This window comes from Dicentrarchus labrax, unplaced genomic scaffold (assembly GCF_905237075.1).
Source record: "Dicentrarchus labrax unplaced genomic scaffold, dlabrax2021, whole genome shotgun sequence".
Lineage (NCBI taxonomy): Eukaryota > Metazoa > Chordata > Actinopteri > Moronidae > Dicentrarchus > Dicentrarchus labrax.
The window spans coordinates 12405660-12427695 of record NW_026136708.1 but is presented as its reverse complement, the minus strand read 5'-3'; the positions used below and the strand labels follow the sequence as shown (position 1 = coordinate 12427695).

Sequence of the window (22036 nt, the reverse complement as noted above, 5' to 3'; positions counted from 1 at the left end):
TAGTCCTATAATAGGCCACCCAAGTTTGAAATGGATAGACTTACTGTACCTGTAACCTTTTACAAACCAATTACAGACTTTATGTGAAGTATTTGCAGCTTTTCTCATTATCCTGAGCAATCCATTACAAGCTCAGTGTCAGGTTATGCAACTATGCGTCATGAATAGGCTGACGTCACTTCAAAATATTGCCCGAGTGAGGAGGAATGTCCCATTTGGCAAATGTGTGATGCCAAGATTCCTCCCTTGCCTCGTAGGAGGAAGAAGCTGAGGTTCAAAGAAGAGATTCAAGCGAAAAGAAGTGAGAAGTCATATTTACGCGCTGCAAAAGGTTGCAAAATGTCAGATCATTTCAAAAGCTCCATTTCCTCCAACTACTCTAGTGTGAGGCAGGTGTTTTTAAAGTTGTCAACTTGGAGGAGCGTTTTAGAGTGTTTGTGGGTGGGAAACACTGGCTTACCACGGATGAAAGAACAAATCAAAGAGAGGGATGTGTGCTCAAAAGTATTCACTTACTGTGGCCATGGCCTTAGCTAGTAGACAGAATCTGCCTCTCGATATATTTTAGGACACATGCCGGCTTATATCAGAACTCACCGCAGGTTCGACAAAGGATGAATTTTTTTCACACCACCAAATCCCAACGCATGATGTTCAAGGGAGAGCTGCTCTGGCTTTAAACCAGACATGAGGATGCCTCAAACTGATGAACGTCATCACACACACACACCAAGCTAACACTTTACAGGTTGTAGATGTATGAATTAATATTTTAGTTTTTAAAACTTGTATCTATCTAGTAAAAAAGTACCACACATTTTCAGTGTAGCAGGAAGATTACAATCTTTACAGTATACCTGTGTTATTACAGTTTTACTTTACAGACATTCACTAATCCTTTTTCGCTTTCTTGATTGTGAAGTGCTTTGAAACTAATTCTAATTCTTCTTCCCTTTTTTTCTTTAAAGATCCAGTGTGTAACATTTTGGAGGATCTATCGGCAGAAATGGAATATGATATTCAGGTTTTATTAGTGTATAATCAAATCAAAATAAGAATTGTTGTGTTTTTGTTAACTTAGAATGAGCCCTTATCTACAGAGGGAGCGGGTCCTCTTCTACGAGTCCGACATGTTAAATGTTTCTACATTAGCCCAGAAAGGACAAACCAAACACTGGCTATAGATAGATTTTTGCGTTTTTTGCAAGTTTTGCAGCCACCATAGTGCTATATGCCACTGAATCCTTCACACTGGTCCTTTAAAGATGGTGATTGACGTGTTGTCTTCATAGCATTTTATGTAATGTAATGGAGTGACATTTGAGAGTCTTTAATTTTTTGATGTAACTTGATTATGTGTTACACAATGTTTATTACTAGCTTATTAGTATATAATATATCTTTGCATCCTTTACTCTGCTGCAGCCATGGCTGGACTAATCTGTGAGGTGGCCCAGGTGCCAAAAATGGGCCTATAATAAAGTCTTGATGTAGGGGCCCTCTTAAAAAAAGGACCACAAGATTATGCACAGTAATGATGGAAGAAACACCTTAGTAATCAAATGTTCAAACAATCAACATAATTGGGGCTGATGCCATTGAGAGCCGGATCTTCAGTTCAAACAAAACACTCAAAACAGCTGAAGTCGGTGAAGAGATGCTAATCAGTGAAGTCACCAAGTGTTTGAGTGAGACACACAGCTATTAGTTGAACATACTGGAGACTGTAAGGTGTATTGATCCATCAGGGAGAGTGCAGCTCTGAGAGGTCTTGTCAGTTTATGTGAATTTAGGTCAGATAACGTCAATCATGATCAGTATCTGAATGTTTATTTTTGTTTCTGTTTCAAGGAATCAAGGAAATGTATTTATGATTATAGAGCACAGGGTTGTATAATGATAATAATTAAAATAAGCCAGTTATTTATATGAATAAATACATAGATACACATATACACCAAGGAATTAATTCTGCGGCAATTCAGTTTAGTTTCAGTTAGTTTCCACAGTGTTTTCTTGTTTCAATTTAATTTTTCTTGTTGAAAAATGTTTAGTTTTAGGTCCGCTTGTATTAGCTTCAGTATTAGTTTTAGCTTTTGATCCCATTATGATATGGGGGGTATTTGTCAGGGGCGAGATTTGAGGGTAACAATTTATTTGGTTAATCCACCTACAGATAGTTTACAGAGTAACTGTTTCGCTTCGTCTGTAGATGTTTAACAGATTATCTGCAATTCATGAACATTCCTGAACCAAAAGTAAACTCAAACTATGTGTAGGCGGACTATCCAAATAAGGTGTTATATAAGGTTATATAAGGTTACTGATTTATGAATAGGCATTACAATACAAACGCAATAACACTTAGTGAAGACATCTGACTCACAGTCGTGCCTCCTCACGCTTGTTTTGTTAACAAAGTTTGACAAATTTGACCCAATTGTACAAAAATAAAGACATTTCCTGTATATCTTTATTTTATATTACACATTTAAGCGCTTTCCAAGTCAGATGCCAAAGGTTTCATGTTGCGGATGTTAATGAATGCTCAAGGATGGAGGCATTAACTCCCTGTTCCCTTGGACCGCCACGCAAACAACAAGCCCCCTCACTCCTTCCAGAAGTTCCACATCTAACTTAAATTTATGTAAAAAGATAAATGCAGTGAATGTAAGAAACTGTGTCCATTACATCAGTTGTTAATGGGAACTGTACCAGTGTGTTGAGGCAGCATAATTTATTATACCATATTTTAAAGGCTTCCTTCAACTTGTCTTCTTTGTCATGTTTTAATTTACAGGTTTTTTGGATATAGTTTCTTAAAATAGAACAGTCTGTACTGGCATTTTAATCTGTAGTGCCTGAGATCTATCTGGAAAACTTTGTCTGTGGTTTGGACTCCTTTGTCTTAATCCTAGTCATATCAGGTGTATTTATACAGGTTTTTATAAAAAAATTAAAAAAAATGTCTCGTGTTGAAAATACAAAGCAGGGAAACCTAATTTATCTAGCTGTCCAACTTAAGACCAGTGGTGAAGACCGTTACTCAGAAAATGTCATTAGAAAAAAATCCCCAAAACCTAGAGAAACCAGATACAAATCAAACACTTCCCATAGTGTGCAGTAACTGACATTGCAAAAATAAGTGCACAATAACTTTGGCAATAACAATGATCTAAACAAGCAAGCAAATAAAACCATGAAAAAGACGAGATGAGGTAGACAGATGGATCTTCTGCCCTAAAGACAACTTCCAGTCGGATGTGTTGTTTTAATGCTCTTGCTGCTGCTGCCAGAGATCCAAACATTTTAATCATTCTTTATGGGACCATTTCTATTGTAACTATTGTCTCTTTATTACAAGATCCTTCCTCTTGCCCACCAGAAATAGACACATAACGCCACTTGTACCCTTTTGGGTGTCTGAAACCCACCTTAATGTCAGTGAAGCAAAACATAATTCACACTGGGTGTAAAAGTACTGAAGGTGTCAGAACAACAATGCCAGTGTTTTACACTCCCACAGCATCTCCCACAGGATTTCTCAGGAAGCACAGTCCTCGACCTTTTTCCAAAATAGATAATCAAAAACACGTTTCTCATAGAGACACACTGTGCTGCACCTTTCTTTTAAAAGCATATTAAAACTCTTAGATACTCTTACTCTTATGTATCATCCATTTATATAATGTTTGTTGTGTCCACCTAACCTGGCTCACTAATTCTCCTTTAATTATTAATATAGCAGAATGCCTCTTAACAACTTAATGCCTGAATTTTCCAGAGCTTTTCTCCTGGAGATTTTAGGATTTGGACAGAAACACAGTTTAATCAGAGTTTTCTAACTGGACAAAGGGCAAACAATTGAAACCCTTCCTGAATAGCATAAAGGGCGCACAGCAATCTAGTGAGACTGAGGCCTCTGGCCGCGTATAAACTGGTATCTTTGTGATTAATGTCATTTGTGATTGTTAAAAGTCACTAATGTCTCACATTTTTTCTTCATCTGCACTATAGATGCACAACTGGAAATGTCCTCTACTTACCTATATGGCATTGAGCCTTATATGCAAATAACGACAAATATATCATTAAGCAGGGAATTAGAACATAAATGCTTCAGCAGGTTAGTTACACCACCAACTGCTATTTCTTTTACTGACTGCCCCCTTCATCTGCCAGTCTGTTAGCAAAATACACATTAGACTGAACATTTGTGTGTTTACCATCTTAGTGATTAATTATAATTATTGCTATTAAATTCTTTCAAGAAGAAGAATCCCATGTCATCATAAGGCATATGAGATTACAAGGTAATGTGACAAATATTGCTGCCTGGTTGAGGGTGATGCCAAATCAATGCAATGTGTGTTTCCATTTTAGAAATCATTTGATTTAGGCAGGACTGTTCCAAAGTCTGCGTTTAAATATAAAGATGAACAAACATTTGGCTCTGAGACCATCTGCCTGAAAAGTGAATAAATCAGAGTAAATACTTGCTTAAATCCCTGGTTCCCAACCTTGGAGTCGGGACCCCCACTATAGGGGTCGCCAAAGCTTCACTGGGGGTTGTGAGGCATTCTTGATTTTGTAGGTGTAAGAAAAGTTTTTAAAACAATTAACAGTTGGTTATGTTATTTTTAATGTTTTGATCATTGGGTGTTATTACTGTAACATACTCTACACACTGTATACACTCAAATCTCACAGGTGCACGGTGAAGATCTGAATACAAGCTATGTTCTCTCTGCTAAACAGCCTCGTCCTGACTAATGGAGAACAATGGCCAAGCGTCAAAGATAACAAACTTTGTCAAAAAAGAAGGCTACAAGTATTTATGATTGTTTAAAAAAAATACATAATACAGACAGAGCGTTGTATAAACAGTTTCTAAAAATATCAGGCAAAATCGTGTCTGATGCAATATTCACAGGAAGAAAATCTGCTCAAAATTCATCCAAATTGTTGGTTTCACACAAACTTCCTGCAGTATTACATTCACTATTTGGGTTAATTGTACAGTTTATCAGCTGTTCTGTACTGTTATGCTGTTATTCATTGAATATAATATGAATTATCCATAAAATATGTCAGTCAGGGATCGTCAGTTTACTCAATGATAGAAAAGGGATCCTTTAATGAAAACGCTTGGGAACCACTGTAAGGCTTAGATAATGTCTTTAACACTATAATTACTGTAGGGGGTATAAGACATATAACTAATATAAAGGTTTTTAAGTGTTTGCTTTGTAAACACTTTAGAATAATTATTGCTGCTGCTGTAAGTTTTAGCCACAAGAGGCTGCACTTTGGTCACAAATAAGATTGTCTTTATTCTGCTGAGAATTCAGTTGACCATTTACACCGGTCATTAAATCCACAATAAATTACAAATAAATTCATACACAGCAATTATGTCTATCTTTGACTACCGGTATGTGTAATTTTCAGAAGATCACTATAATCCAGTGCAATAGGACCCCACTCTCACCCAAACAAGAGATAATTTTAATGGCTGTTTAATAAACTTGTACGGCTCTGGATGGTTAACTTAATATTTCTTCTCTCCTGTGTCACCATTAAATGTTCCAGTGACATCCTTGTAGGATACAGCCATTAATCATTTGCTGAGGTGTTAGTAGAGTTTTCTTTGAAAAGGTATAATGAGATCACTATGGACTGCTCACAAGGGCTAATAACAGCAAGTGGGTGGCAGTATATTGCAGCAGAGGCAGCATATTAAATCAGATAAAATGGGACTTGTTTAAGGTGGTTTAAGGTAGCGGAATGACACATAAAAATATGGGAACAAATGATCACAGTGTATATATACCTAAAAATACAAAACGTTAATGATAAACAATACTACTTCTACTGGGATGAAGGCTAACATGAGAGGAGAGGTTCACATTGTACTTACACATGATGGGTTTTTAAAAAATATTTGTTGAACTTAACATATTGAAGTTCCCTGCAATGTGGAGTGGGCTTTAAAAAAATCATTGTGTAGAGAGATAATATGTACAGAAAATCTAACAAATATATTTTAAAATATAAATCAGAGAATGTCATTATATGGTGTCCCCTAGGGTTGAACTATAGGGGGAAAAAAACTTGTAAGTCCTGGCTACATCGCCCCTCTGCACATTTTTGATTCATATAGTTTTTAATTTTATAATCAGATATACTAGCACATACTATCCTTCTTATGTCTTTCACAGTAAGTTAACATAGAAGTCTACAGCACTTTTTATGTTAAGCAATTAAAACAAGATGAATACATGAATTGATAAAACCTCTTACTTAGGATAAGCTCAGATATGAGCTCATATATAAAAACATACTATTGTTTAAGTCCAAATTCGCCTATACAAGGGCTAAAGCCTACATGTTGTAAAAATGTAGCTTATGCAAATAAATTGCCCCACTGAGGCTCTAACTCATCCCCGGCCAAAAGGCAAAAAGGGGGGGACATCAATATGTGAGGGGACCTCCTTTGTTCGACGTTTAGTCACCTCTGTGGCCCCTGGAAAACCATTAAACGAGGAGGACTTCTCACAGGAGCCCGGCATTCCTGAGATTCCTCAGGTCTGATGTCAGAACAGAGGGGCCGGGCCTCCCGAGGCATCTGGACCCACTGCTGCCTTCAGGGTCCCCACCACGGCTGGGACATCTCAGCTCTACCGTATGTAGGACTTTTCACACTTTTAAAGGATTTCAGTCAACAAGGCCACATATTTTACTTGCTTTTTAAAAACACTAATCAGTATTAAAGTTATTCTATGCTGATGTTTATTATTGTAACAGTGGGGGAAAATGTAGCCTATGAAATAAATTGTTATACATTTTAAACACACTTTCTCCCTGAGACTTAAATGAGAACATCGATACCACTCTCTTATAGCCTACTAAATATGAAATTACAGCTTAGCACAAAGCCTGGCAAGAAGGGCAAACAGCTAACCTTCCTCTGTCCAAATCCACTCACCAGCCCCTGTGATGCTCACTAATTAAAACCTTATATCTTCTTCAGGTAATCCATAAAAAAAACCCAAAATGTAACAATTACAAAGGGGTTATGAGCAGAACCAGCTGTGACTTAATTTATTTACCATACAGATGCAAAGGCAATATCAATCTTCTCATGTACATCTCAGAAGAAAAGCAATTGATATATATTTCCCAACATGTTATATTACTTTAAAGGTCCAGTGTCTAACATTTATGATGATCTATTGTCAGAAATGAAATATAATATTTATACATAGCTTATGTTTTCATTTGTGTATAATCACCTGAAAATAAGAATCGCGTTGTCGGTACCTTAAAATTAGGTTTTATCTACAGAGGGAGTGGGTCATCTTCTACAGAGTCCACCATGTTGAACCGCCATGTTTCTACAGTAGCCCTGAATGAACAAACCAAACACTGGCTCTCCATAGGGATTCATATTTTTCGCAGGTTCCCAGGGGCCACTGTAGTTTCACACACTTGGAAGGCTGAGCTATATTCGAATGGTTGCAATCTGCAGCTTCCCCTCTAGATGCCACTGAATTCAACACGCTGGTCCTTTAAGGAAATAGTTGTGTAATCGTGACTTTCACAATCAGCTGTCAAAACATATCAAATCTAATTTTCCTCGGACAATCTTGACACCAGTGGTTTTGACCTTTTTGGCTCCTAAAACAAAACTGTGACTTCTTGCAATCTCTTCTCACATGATTTCCCATTCCCCCCTTGTTTAAGTTCAATAACTGAAGAGTTAAAATGATGCAGTAATTCACAAGAACAATGCAAAGATTGCAAAAAAGTCCGAATTCTTTTTGCTATACTATCCTTTTAATCCTCTCGTGACCCTTTTGATTTCTCCTGCGACCCTTTATAAGGCCCCCGAACCACTGCTTTACACTTGCTCATTGGGAAGTTCATCATAAAACTCGTGATTCCAATAGTTTTTGCAGCTTTTGAATGCAGCATTTGCTCCTCTCCCTCTGTCCTACACTTCTCCATTGGAGTAGAGGGACCACTACTATAAACATACCGAGAGTCCCTGCGAGAGAAGAAGACCACGTCGTTGTTGTCCGCGGTCAAGTTGGAGATCTTTTTTTGTGAATGTTTTTGATGCTTTTTGTTGTCCGTGAAAAAACTCTAAAAACAAACAAAAAAAAAGAAAAACTTGGGAGTTGAAGCAGCTACAGGACTGAGTTTTGCGACTTGCCTCTGCGACTTTTTTTGCTCTGAAAGTTGCGCTCATATGACTCAAGAGCCTCTCGAGATTTTGTTTTCCACATGGGGACTTAAACTTATTTAAAAGTTTAGAAAAAACAAACAAACAGGAAAAAACAAACAAACGAGGATTATCAATTTGCTGTGAGGTTCAGCGCCGTCGAGTAAAGAGGAGTTTCTCCAGCGGGGCGCAGAAAACGGCATGTAGCGCAGGATCAAGGGTGAGTTTTCCTGCAAGAAAAAACATCACCAGGAGAGTTTTGTTATGCTGTGTATTGTTCCCAAAACGTCTAGACGCTCTGGAAGTTAAAGAAAACGCCTTTTTAAAAGTCTGAATCAGCAGTGTTAAAATGTAGGCCAAATGGTTGGCCACGTAGGGCAGAAAGGGGATCCCAAATATGTTCACCCTCTCCCCCCCCGTCCTCCACCAGATAAACATGCATTAAAATACAGAGTCCCAAATCCTCCTCCTCCTCCCCGCTTGATAAGATGTGCTGTTGGGTGTGACGTCGTCAACAACTTGTAGATAAGTGGAAACCAGTGGTGGCATCTCAAATCAGACAACAATCTCCAGAGTTAATGAGATAACAGTGAACTTACTAAAACACTTGGCTACAGGGACTTTATGGAGCCTTTCTGCAGGACCCCCACACCCCCCTTAGGATCAAGTTTGGACATCTTTCTAGGAGGCAAATTGGCACATGCCAGGCAGAGTTTACAGCACCTGGATTATCTCAGTTCTGCTCTGTTATTACACCTAGAAAATGCAATTTCTACCCAGTAAAACAACTCGCATTAACAGACGCTTGTTGTGACTTTAGTGGACAATTCATAGAGTCATCCAGGCAGAGACAGACACCATGTGAGAGCTGCACATGTTATTACACTTATACATGAGCATGGGTGTGTGTGTTCACATCCCTTCTCTTTAATGATGATGACATTATCACTTTGTTGTTGGGCTGTTTGTTGTGCTCTCACCCACTGTGTGCACACGTTTGTGTGAGAGAATGTAAAAGATGTGTTTGGACACGCACTTTGGACTACCACCATTACTGTAAAAAAAAAGGGGAGAGTTCTGTAAAGGCAAATATAGCATAGCTGCAGGAGGCGTGGGCCGTACGCACACATACACATCTGGCTGTCTTTATAAGCTCAAAGGCATGCTGTGTAAATTATATGGTGCCAGAGCAAGTGGCTTGGGAGTACACAGCACTTTTAAAACACTGGTGGAGAATTTAAAGGACCAAAAGTCAGGGTAGTAGGTTCCGCTGTAGCCTTCATCCATGCTTCTCATCACCATATGGTCAGACTTTAGACACAAGTGGTCAGATATCTAATATATGTGTTTTACTTCCATTAAGGCAGTGCCATTTCTTGCCCCCTCTGTATCCCACCGTCGTATTTGAAAACAAAAGGAAAGTTTCTAGGTGCTGCTGAAATGTCCCAAAGTCATGTTTTGTTTAAGGTCAGCACGGTACGATTATAATAGGTGTTTACTGCATAATGTGAGCCTGCATGTAAAAGGAAAAGTGGCTATTGTTTGTGTAGCCAGTGGTCATTTGAGTCTAAAGGCCATTTAATTGCTATGTGGGGCAAACATACCTGTAATTTTGGTCAAGTGCTCATGCTGTAGCACAGGACGAGAGAGATGGAGCAAAAGTTGTTGTTGTAGTAGTAGCTGTTTAACTGAAGGCAAAGAAATGGACAGAATTCCTTCAAATGCAGCTTGTGGTTCTCTTGTTGTTCTGCAGCGCTGCAGTGGCAAAATGATAACGGGGGAGAAGGCTATGACCTCTTTCCCTTTCTTCAAATTGAATGAGTTTGTGATGAGATAATATCAGATTGTTGGTATATAAAGTAAATATGGCTGCACAATTAATTGAACTATTATTGAAATCACAATGTGGCTGAGTGCAATGTCCAAATGACAGGAGAACCAATTTTTTGATCGAAGTAAAACGTATGACAGCATTATAATGATGTACTGTGCTGCTGCAGAGATTCCCAGCCTACAAATCTTGTTCTCCAGAAATAAGAAAACATGTTTGTGTGTTACAGACCAAAACAAATGTCACATCATCATGATTTTAATTTGAACTGTGAGGCAAAAATTATCATTCCCTTTAATCGTGGATCATATCTCATCAGTATCTGTCAAAATAATTGCAATATGATTTCTTTTTACCATATCATGCAGCCCTAATGATAAAGATTATAGATTTATCAGATTTTATAACATCCCAAACTTTAATTCTGTCCCTTTAACATGTGGATGTTCATGTTATTTAGTGTTAAAACGATTAATTTATTAAATACTTTTGGGCTTTAGGAAATTGTAATGGGCATGTTTGACCATATTATGACCAAATGATTGTATAGACTTAATAGGATTAATTGTAAAATAATCAACAGATTAATTGCTAATGAAAATAGTCCTTAGCTGCTAAATGCAATTATTCGTTTTAATTGTCATGTTAGTTTTATTTGTGTCATAATCCTTAATGAAATAATAATAATAAGAAGAAGAAGCAATAAAAATAAAAGTTTATAAAAAAGTCTAGAAATACCAATAAAATGTGAATGTATGTGATTGTGAGCTGAAAGTTGTGTGTGTGTGTGTGTGTGTGTGTGTGTGTGTGCGCGTGCGTGCATGCAGACCTGCAGAGATGCTTTTGTCAGTCTGAGTTGTGTAAGTGCTGTGCTCTCTGGCAGCCCAGCAGACAACAACAGAGCAGAGAGCGTGCTGGGACCTGCCCAACTCTCCCACACTCACCTTTAGGCACCTTCCAGGTGCTACAGGTGAGTTGTCAATCACTGCTGCCCCCCGTCCCCGTCCCCTTTCCTCGCACAACAAGCCTTCTGCTGATCAGCCCAAAAGTTTAGAAACAGTTGACTTTTTTCCAAGATGCGGTCCAACTGTACAGGTGTAACACACATATTGTTTGGTGCATTTTGTGAGGAAGTGTGTATGCGATTTAGCCCACTTCCAATAGAGCATCAAGCGGAGACATTTTCCATTTGATCTGAAGTTTAAAATGTGTGTGTTTTTCCTTTCCTTGCAGCCATTATGTGTTAGATGCAGCCGGATGTAAGCAGTAGCAAACCCAAAGTGTTGCTGCTTTCATAGGCCTGTAAACTCACTGTTATTGAGGTCCCCTGCCTTAGGGTTCTGCTGTGAGAAAACACTCAGTGGCTTTCTGGTGATTAAGTGTGTGTGCGTGTGTTTGTGTGTGTGTGTGGTGTATGAGTGTGAGGTGGTTTCCAGGAGGAGGGGGTGGGCATGGAAAATGTGAACAGCAACGTTGTTTGGCTGGAACAGACGGTGGCTGATGGCTGATGGTCCCATGTCTCTGTTGTTGAGGTGGAGAGTCAATGCTATCAGCCTCACTGCCTGTGTTTACTCACTCCTTCCCTCCATCCTCCCCTCAGCCTCCCTCCTCCTTATTCTCCTGAACAACTGTATCAACATGATAAGAGCCTGAGAAACAACTCTTCTTTCCTTTGTGCCCGGTTCTCCATGGCGCCATTTACCATAAACCTTTACTTTCCTCATTCGGGTGCTGGGAATCTCCAACGCTTCATGTGCCTTTAGAAGACACACACACTCAGACACCTACGCATGTATACACACACTCTTTCTCTCAATCATATCTCCAAACTCTCCCTGGCTCCATGCCATCAATCCCCAGATTTCATTGCCACAGGATGAGTCGGCAGCACTATGTCATCTTTGGTTTGGAAAACCGGTCTCTGGCCAGTGTTCACTTGCATCCCTCTTTGATCCTCCCCCCTCTTCATGTTCTAGTGACAGTGTTTAGATTGCTATGCCAGCCTGAAACACTGGGCATTCCCTACCTAGTACTGTCAACTGGGGCCAAGTGTTGCTGCCCATGAACACATATTTCTCTTCCTTACTGCAGTTCCTTTGGTTTTATGATATTTAGGTGTATGTGTGATATCAGACATTCACTGTCAACAATGTGGAGCTGCAAAATCATGATTTATCATATTATGGAGCACAAGCAGAGTTTGCTATAATCACATATAATGCGACAGTCCTCCAAAATTCATAGTCTACAGCTAAAAAAAGCAAATGTATTTTTTTTTCTAATTAAAAGAAGCATCTTTTTTTAGATTTTGGAGATTTGTGGTGATTTTGTCCGTGGTAAGAGTTGTCCTTGCTCACTATCATGTCCCCTACTTATGTCTACAGTCATAACTTAGTACAAACAGCAAGTACAAAGCAGCAGAAGTTGACAAATTAGCATTTGTAAGAAAGTGCATTTAGCTGCTGTTGCAAAATATATGGATGCATGAGCTCAATCTGAACTTAAACACAGATAATCAAATGTGGACAGATATCTCTTATTGGAACAGTGGATTTGCAGCACACAAAGCCTTGAATCAGGCTAAATTATCGTCTGCTAGTGGAAGATATCGTTGATCTTTTCAGAGCAATCGTAAATGCATGCATTTTCAAATAGCATGATGTTGTGCTCGCTGATAGCAGGAGTTATTCACAGAAACATGAAATGTTCTTAAACTCAGCTGCTGAAAGAACATCCTATCTTTCCTGAGCAGAACCTGTATGCTATAAAAGGATGAGGGAATCTGCCTGAGTTATACATACAATTTTTAAATTTATGATGCTCTCATGATTTCCACCCCCAGTTGAAACCCTTTATTTATGCAGAAATGTTTGTGTGTGTGTGTGTGTGTGTGTGTGTGTGTGTGTGCGCGCGCGTGCGATAGACATGGAGGGGAAGAGAGGGAAGGAAAGAGAGGGTGTGTGTGTGACTGTGTAAATCTACAGACAAGACTCTCACTGTCTGGATGTCACTTCTGTGCGAACACTCTGCTCTATGTGTTTGTCACCGTCGCTGTGCTCTCATATAGTAGAGAGAATGTGTACATACATGCGTGTGTGTGTGCAAGTGTTTCTTTGTGTCAGAGATTGAGAGAGAGAGAGGAAGAGAGAAAGAGAGAGAGCTGGAAAGTGAAAAAGCAGATGCGCTTGTTAGAAACACTGTCTGGCCGCCTGGCTCCACCATCTGTTTGCAGCTGCTAATGTTTGTGTGTGATGGACAGTATGTTTGTGTGTGTGTGTGTGTGTGTGTGTGTGTGTGCACAGGACTGTGTGTAAGCAAGCATACAGTATATAGTAAATAAGGATATAATGTGGAATATATGAATATATATTTAGGTTCCTTTAAGGTGAGGAAACGTAAATGTGTTTTTTTAAGTATGAAAATGCGCGCGCGCACACGTACACACACACACACACACACACACACACACACACACACACACACACACACACACACACACATTCACAATCCTCTGTGTCAGACAGAAACACACATGGGTCAGATAACAAAGAGGGCCCTGGTGGTGTGTCCTGCTGTCCCTTAGGCATGCTGGGAGAACAATGGCTGTGTAGTGTGTGTATGCGTGTCCTTGTATGTGCTTTTTTCATCACGCACTCACATAAAAATAACTCTCTGATTTGACACTATTAGTCAGTTAATAGACTGATCAACTAGAAGTATTTTGATTGGATGGCTTTATCTTTAAGTCATTCTCTGCTTCTTAAGTGTGAGAATTTGCTGTTTTTCTCTGATTTATGTAATTGTAATATAACATTTTTGAGATTTTGACTGTTATTTGTACATGAAGAGCAATTTAACAATGTCATTTTCACATCTTAAATTATTAAACTGTCTGGCAACTGACAGAAAATAACCAGCAACAAATTTGACTTTATGCTTTCACCATTGCAAATGAAATTTTATTTAAGTTTTTGACTGTTGGCCGGACAAATAAAGCAAGTTGAAGATCACCTTGAATTGTTGCCAACGATTTTTATACCCGATTAATCCTCAAAAGTTATTTTTTAATGTCAAAAATGTCCTGCTTCCAGCCTCTCAGATGTCATTATTTTTTCTTTTAGCCTTCTGTGATTGTAGAAAATAGTTGAGAGATTATTCCACATACAGCAGGAGTATCCAGAGAAAGCATAGCACTATTTGGGAATATTGCTTGTTTGAAGACCAAACTGTAAAAAGAGTCTGCTGGAGGAAGAGCAGTTACGAGCTGTGAAGCACTTAACCCGTTTGTTTTGCTACAGCGCTCATGTGTAACAGGAGGGTTGTAGGGGGGTGATGTTGGTATTTCAGACAGAGACAAGCAACAGAGATCAGATTGATTGAGTTACACACGCTACACTTGTGTCCTCAGCTCTTGGCGGCCTGCGTCTAATGGTCTTAGCAGTAGGCGACAAAGTGCTGTTTTGTTCCCGCTATTGTGTGGATGTGAATGGAGCAAAGCGACAGACGGGTCTGCCCTGAGAGAGAGAGAGAGAGAGAGAGAGAGAGAGAGAGAGAGAGAGAGCGATGGATCACACGCAGCACCAGCAGCTCTGTCGCTGCACAGATGCCTGGGAATAGCGGGAATTCTTTTTATGACTTGTCTTTGTGTAAATAATGTAAAAGTAATTAAGTTAAACATTTTAGGTGTTTATTGTGATTGCCTGTGGTGTTTGGTGTGCAGATGAGTAACAGTCTGGTTGTGGTTTAGCTGTGTGATACTTCCAGGCTGATTGGTTTTTGTCACAGCTTATTTTGGTTTGGTTGTAATTCTTAGGTGGCCTGTGTGTGCTGAATCCACACCTGAGAGGTGTCCGGCAGTAAAAATATCACGTCCATGAGGGGGAAACCTGTGTCAATATTGTTTTATATATATATATATATATCTCCTTCTTTTGTCATCTGTTAATTGACTGTTTGGTATACCCCTCCCCTGTTCTTTACTGTTGCTACACCTGTCAAACTTTCCCTTCCTGCACACTACGCAGTGCTGTTTACAATTATAACGGGGGAAGAGATACCACTTGAAGTTCTTTGTAATGTTTCAAACAATGGGGTCTTTAATTTAAAAGAGAGGTAGAAAAGCATTTCCAGCCGTTGTACGTTGATTTTTCTGGTTGAAATAACCGTCGCTGGTGGATTCTATCAACTGTGATTAGCTGGATCGTTTTTTTAAACTGGGGTCCGGGGACCAACAGGGGTCTGTGAGTGGGTCCCCAGCAAAAGGAAGAATAGTACATTTAAACTTGTGTCACATTTTTTGGAAGTTAGATCAACAAGGGAAGAAATAGGGTTAGCTGAGATTGACAATAAAGAATTTTATCTTTAAACCTAAATATAAAAATTTACTTAAGCAGGGATTCCTTAAAACAAAATCCTCTCAAATTGGGGGTCCGGGGTCTGATGTTGATCTACTGTGTGGGCTCCTTCACATGAAAAAGCCTGGGAACCCCTGAGCTAGGAAAGAAACAGAATTAGAAAAGGCTCTGAAGAAAAAGTTTGGCTGAAGCAACAGGTCAAACCAGAGTAACACTGGTGTGGCTTTTCTAGGATGGTGAGAACTGAGGGACACGTAATTATCCAGTTTGTTTTGTTTTGTTTTTTTTTTGGGGGGGGGATTTATTTTCCTAAACCATGCAGTATGCAGAACTATGTATGCATTAGACACAAGATAAGACGACCACACAAACTTTTGAAACGCTATAATGGTCTTACTACAAAGGTATGCACACCGCTTCGACGTGCAGAAATCTGAAGTTTGACAGACCTTCCATGTCTACACTTGCTAAGCTATGATTGGACAATCGCTGTTTGGAGGAGGGGTTTGCTGGGAATCTTTACAACATACTGGGAATAATCAGTTAACCATCTTTGTTTAAATTTGTCACGTTGACACTTTGTGATGCACAAGCACATAAATGCTTGATAAAAATCTGCTGCAACTACAATAGGGAGCACACACACCTTTATTAATGTGCTGTTGTATTCAGTTAAGTAGTATAAAGTATACAGGTCTGTGAGTTCAGACTTATCTTGGGATTTTGTCTTTAAAGGTTACATTCACACTGGAATCTGACATGGGCCACATTTAACAAAAATCAAATCTGAGCAATAAATCAGAATTGAGCGCTAAAGCTTGTAGTGTGAACGTAGCCTTTGTTGACCTTTCATGAATCAACTCGGTGGCGCCTGCACTCTAAAGATCTTTTATCTTTATTGATTCATAAAAAATGCATCTGCAAACAGTGCTTAAGAAAGGATATACTTGCGGTAATGTGGTTTTAAACACACAGAAAAAATATTTTTTTTCACCTTTTTGCCCCTCACCACACCAGTCTAGAGGGATAAAGGAAAAAAAACACAACAAAAGATGGGAATGGTTTCATATATATTTAGCCAAAGCTTGCTGCCCTGAAACAGAAAAACAACCCTCTTCCCTCAGTTTTCCCTCTCGTTTTCTCCATGCCACAAAATTACAATGTGCAAATTCATAAACGTATACGCTGTTTTTGCACGCTGGAAATAAACACGACGGTCTGGAGAGAATGTTGCTGCAGCGCTGTAGCGGCGTTGAAGCAGCGTTTTTTGTGTCGAGGAGTGGGTTCCGTCCCAAGCTATTGTCTGTCTGTCTGTCTGGCTTTACTCAACCACACACTCCCAACCATGCCACTGATTACTAGTTTAGAGTTGCACTAACTGCTGTCTGGTACCTTGGCTAACCTCTGAAGAACCTTGTGTGTGTGTGTGTGTGTGTGTGATCCTGCGTGTGTGTTTGTGGTGTTCCTTGTTCATGCATGTCTATGTTTGTACACTACACAGTGAAAGTATGTGTCTTTATTTGTGCTTTGTGTGTTTATCTGTGCCTGTATACTTGTTGACAGTGATCTCGTAAGGCCTGTGTGCTTGGGAACATTTCTTGAGGCATTTTGGGGCGGTTTTACCGTCAACCTGTGACGTCACTTCCCCTTAGCCCGAGTCAGAGGAGGGGGAGGGTCTGAGGGGCTCTGGTTTGGATGGGGAGACGACTGGGGTCACAGTGGCCGCATATCCCAAAGCAAAGCTAAATTACGGACCCATTGTAGCCCAATTATTCACTTGCTGTGGCTTTCTTGCTCTGTGTGTGTGTGTTAGCATGACACATGAACCTAACAAAAAACACATCAATAAGATGATGCCACACTATAATGAGCTGACTCACATGGATTTGGGAGTAAGGAATGCGTTACAGCTCCCAAAGGGGCACGGCTGGTTACAAAAGACAAGCATGAACCAAGTGTGATTTAATTTGTATCAAACAACACAGCTATAAGTAAGCAGTTTGTAGCTTCTCACCCTCTCTCATTCAAGACTGCCTTCCCCCCTTGTGTCCTTCTCCCACTCACTCAGCCTTGTCACATACACACATGGACACACACTTTCCTTCCTTGTGGTGCATACTTGTGTCAGGTGTGCTCTGTTTTTCCAGTCAGGGTAGAGAGGAATCTGGGCTGAGGTCCAAGCTGACTATCAACAGCACATTGCCAGAGTCCAGGACAAGAAGCAACACATCCAGTCCATCTTTACTCCACCTCCTCCTGCCTCCCCCTTTTTAACTGGCGCTTTGTTGTGCCGTATTGTGGTCTTTTTATTCTTCTGTTTGTGTGTTTTTTCTCCTACTTACATCCATTCTTTTCATTTTAATGCATTTTCCTGGTTTGTCTCTCCGTTTTCCCGCACTTTTCTGAAGTTTATGTAATGGGTTGCTAGTTTTGTCAGTGTCTTTGTATGGAGGAGAGGCTGTTCTTTCCCTGCTTAGGAGGTGTGGAGCCCTTTTTTTTTTGGTTTTGTAGTCTAGTTCCTGTCTAACAAGGCTACAAAGTGGCCACCACCCTTGAAATGACACTGCTTTTAGCTATTTTAATTAATTTCTGTGGACAACAGGGAGATATTCAGTAAAATAAATAGCTTGTCAACTAAATCACCCAAATTAAAGCTGGGTTTTAACCTGGGGGAAATTTCGTCACCCAGGTTAGTTGCATACAATTCATATTACAGGCGTGAAAAAAAAGTAACTATATTTGTGTTTCTACTTCAAAGCTCTTTCCTCATCACAGACATGAAAGCTAATAACTAATGACTAACCCAAAGATGTGTTCAAAGTGTTCCCCAAAGACCTGTCTCAACCGTAAACCACAGTTTGTGTGTCTCGTGTGTGTGTGTTTTTGTGTGTTTGCTTGTCTTTCTCATAATGTTGCACTTATGTTGCAGTACTTGACACTTTTACCAATTTCTTGTTGACAACATGAATTCACATTTTCTGTTCTGTGGCAGTAGCTGATAAAACGGTGTGTCAGTGGAAGCATATGTGCCAAAACGGCATGTGTGTGATCTTACACACGTCTACACTGTACGCTACAATGTCTGGCACTGTGCTGCAGTCGGGGCGGAGAGAGAGGGGAGAAGGGAGATAAAAAGGAAAGGAAAAGGCCTCCCACACAGGCAGATATGAGACTTAGAAGCTCCATTAGTTCCTCAAAGCCAGCTGCCGGGTTCAGATGGATGTCTGCGCTCGGCTGTTTGATGTCCATTCATCCATAGCCTTACATCTCTGCCTCTGTCTCCCAGCTTTGCCCGACTCTGGGCCTCATGGGGCTAGAGAGAGTGCAGCTGCCATAACTATAGGATAAAGCCGTCTGCTGCAGTCTCTGCTAACATTGTAACCCCAACACCGCTGCTGCTGCTGCTATCGCTGGTGATTCTGCTAGCCTCGTCTGTTTTTTGTTTCAGCTTGTTTATGGGGAGGTAGGCAGGATGATAATATAGGGAAATATGTAGTGGGAGGGTTTTATAGTAAGAATGTTTACACCATGTAGTTTTTGCATTCCGATGGGCTCAAAAGTTTAAAAAGAAGGCACAAAACTCTCTTATTTTTCAAGAGTTTCTTGTTATTCACTAATCCTCTTTTTCATCTCTCCCTACAGCACCCGTTCGTCCTGCTCCTCCTCATCGTCGTCGTCCTCCTCTCCGGACAACTTTGGGAATGGGCCAGCACCTTGCCAGGGTGCATCTCTCCACCCGGTGGTGTGGCTGGCGTCGTGCGAGAGTGAGGAGGGCAGCGGCCAGGTCATAGAGCCCGCCCACCCCTCTCTCCGCTTGCTTGCTCCCAACTGACTTTTGACCTTTGACTCAGCCGTGACCTCCAGCCAGCCATGCCCTTCCGGCTGAAGCTACGGCGCACACGGCGCTACAATGTCCTGAGCAAGAACTACTTTGTGACACGGATTCGCCTGCTGGACAGCAATGTGATTGAATGCACTCTGTCAGTGGAGAGTACGGGACAGGAATGTCTGGAGGCGGTGGCCCAAAGGCTGGAGCTACGGGAGGTGAGGAGAAGTCTTTGTGACCCAAGCACATGCTCATGTTGGACTCATATGTCAGCATATTGTAAATGTTAATTTCTTCTTTTTTTATCTTTATTTATGTATCAATTAATTATTTGAACACATACAAGCAAGATAGGGAAATTCTAACCTTGCAGATTCATGTATCAAAGTTTTAGTGTCAAAGTGCTGTTTCAGAGGTTTTCACTGTACCAGAAAACAAATTCTGATGGACACAGTTCTTGTTATATTGAGAATATGAATATAATCTATTTTTACATTTATTGAAGGTCTATATGAGCAATTGTCAGCTCCAACACATAGATATTATTGGTACTAGTAGGGGTTGGTTTTTTGGAAAATAATCACTGTATATATACATTTATATCACAGTGTATCAATACTCTAATACAGTTTTCTGGATTTTTTCTCTCTATTGAGGAATGTGTAAAAACAGATGGGTATGTCAGTTTTTGGCTAATCTAGCAAAAGAAACACCTGACAAATCAAAGTTCGTCATCACATTGTTGCAAAAACCTGGGTAAAAATCAAAGTTGCCATAAACAGTTATGCTTTTTGATGTACAACATTGTCCATAATGCCCTAATCCATGTATTAAAGCAAGCACTACCACAGTATTGTTACATGGCAAAATCTCTGACAATAGACAATATTCATATTGTCTCACAGTGTTTATTGTCATATCACCCACCTCTTGGTAATCATCCATTTCAATCATACACAGAAAAAACAAGTAAAACATTGACTCTGACACTTTCACACATTTATGGATGGACTGTGTGTGTGTGTGATCGCCATGCGTCCCTCCGCGCACCCTGTGTGTGTCTCCCTGCCCTCTGCTGTCTCTCTCCTGCAGGGTCCTTGTCTGCCTCTAATGAAGCATGGTTACCTCTGTCCTCCTTTCACTGCAGAAGAAAGAGATACTGCTCATCGCCCTGCCCCACTTCCCCCCTCCTGTACATGCCTCCTCTCTCGTCCCTTTTCTTCTCTTCCCCTGATTTTGTTTACGTTTCCCTGCATCAAGGCTTAACCAGCAACTTGCTTTGTACTCACACAGAGTAGACATAGTAAAATCATACTGGGAGGCAGAATACATCCACTTCCCTCTGACTATCTTTCTCGTTACCAACTCCATGTATGCGGCTTTGCATGGGGTCTATTGTTTGCAATGTGGAGTTGTTTTGTGTGTGACAGGCCAGTTTGTTCACAGGTCAGAGAAAGAATGTGTCTGTTTAGTTGACGACTGATTGAGTTTGATGAATACGTGTGTTCAAATGTGTGTCTGCGCCCGCTGGAGCTACTGACAAAGTGAGAGAGAGAGGGGTGGTGTACTCTGCGTACTCACAGAGTGTTGTGGTATTTGCCAGGTGTCAGTGATGTTATAAATAAGGCGGTGTGACGCCCTCAGCTTCAGCCGCCGTCTGCTCCCATGCACGCTATCTCAGGTCTCTCTGTGTATATGTGTGTCCATCTGAATTTGTTGTTTTCATCTTTATTACCCGAGGCCTTGAGTACACCTCATTGTTTGTATGTGAGGAAGGAGTGTGCTCGCAGCTTTACAACTTTCATTACAGTAGAGTCGAACCACTGGAACAGAACAGGTGTGCTACCTGTTTGTGATGACACACACACTCTACACACACCAAGCCAATGAAACATGACTGTTTCTCCCAAAATCCGGAGGAATTTACAAGTCTTGCAGGGTGCTCGCATGCTCACGCAGTGGTTGCGAGTATGGTGGTTAGTTTGATTAGTGAAACGCGACAGGAAATTGTCTCATGTTGCAAATCACAGCATGTGGATACCTGCCACAGATACACATAAACAGGCTTACGTCTTACAATGTCAGAAACATTGAATGTCAAGAAACCAAATCAGTATTCTTAATCAGTGTTGAGGTAAATACTGATTCTTGCAGTCTAAACTTGTTAAAGCACATTTGAGCTAATCTGTTTAATCACTCCTTCGTTTGTCGTTTAGTGTTGTAATCAATACAGCATGTTAGCAACTGTTAAGGCAAACATAAATGGGTCGATAATATCACTTGAAATGGCTTGTGCTGTTATTTCAGCATGCTGTTTTTGTTTATACAGCTGAAGCTTGCATTATTTTCAAATGGCATATGAATCTCTAGATAAAATAATGGGCAAGAGACTTAGTTTTCATTTTGATTTGGTGAGATAGGATCATTGCCTGTTTCTTCTCTCTCAGGGCAATCTTACTGGCAATGAGTCTGGTCTAATATTTATGTTTAATAGAGTTACGCTGCTGACGTCAAAGGTTTGATCAGATTTGAAGGAGAAATATGTGTTTGTATTTCAGCTGCTTATTAATCTCCTCTCTGCCCTGCTCAGTTGTCCCCAATGTATTTCTCAACTCATTTCCAATTTCCCTCCTAAAGTAATTTCTCTCCATCCTTACAAACCCCTATTTCCCATCCCAATACTTTGTCTCTTCCATTTACTGCCATTTCCTCCATCTCTCCCTTGTCTCTCCAGGTCATTTCCTCTGCCTCTTTATCTCGCTCCCTCTAGCTTACACAACTGATCTATTCTTTGCTCA

The 22036-nt window shown here is 40.2% G+C and overlaps 1 protein-coding gene across 2 annotated transcripts in view; it reads left to right on the top strand.

Moving 5' to 3' along the window:
* The first annotated feature begins 7987 nt into the window (after nucleotides 1-7987).
* Nucleotides 7988-22036, top strand: part of LOC127368149 (tyrosine-protein phosphatase non-receptor type 14) — a 41684-nt gene continuing 27635 nt past the window's right edge. Inside the window, exons 1-3 of one of the 2 annotated variants that reach the window (XM_051408655.1) lie at nucleotides 7988-8447; nucleotides 10942-11028; nucleotides 19055-19456. In XM_051408655.1, coding sequence (XP_051264615.1) covers nucleotides 19283-19456 — 174 coding nt within the window. In that variant the 5' untranslated portion in view covers nucleotides 7988-8447; nucleotides 10942-11028; nucleotides 19055-19282. The remainder of the gene's footprint in view (nucleotides 8448-10941; nucleotides 11029-19054; nucleotides 19457-22036) is intronic. The other variant, XM_051408654.1, reaches the window with a different exon arrangement.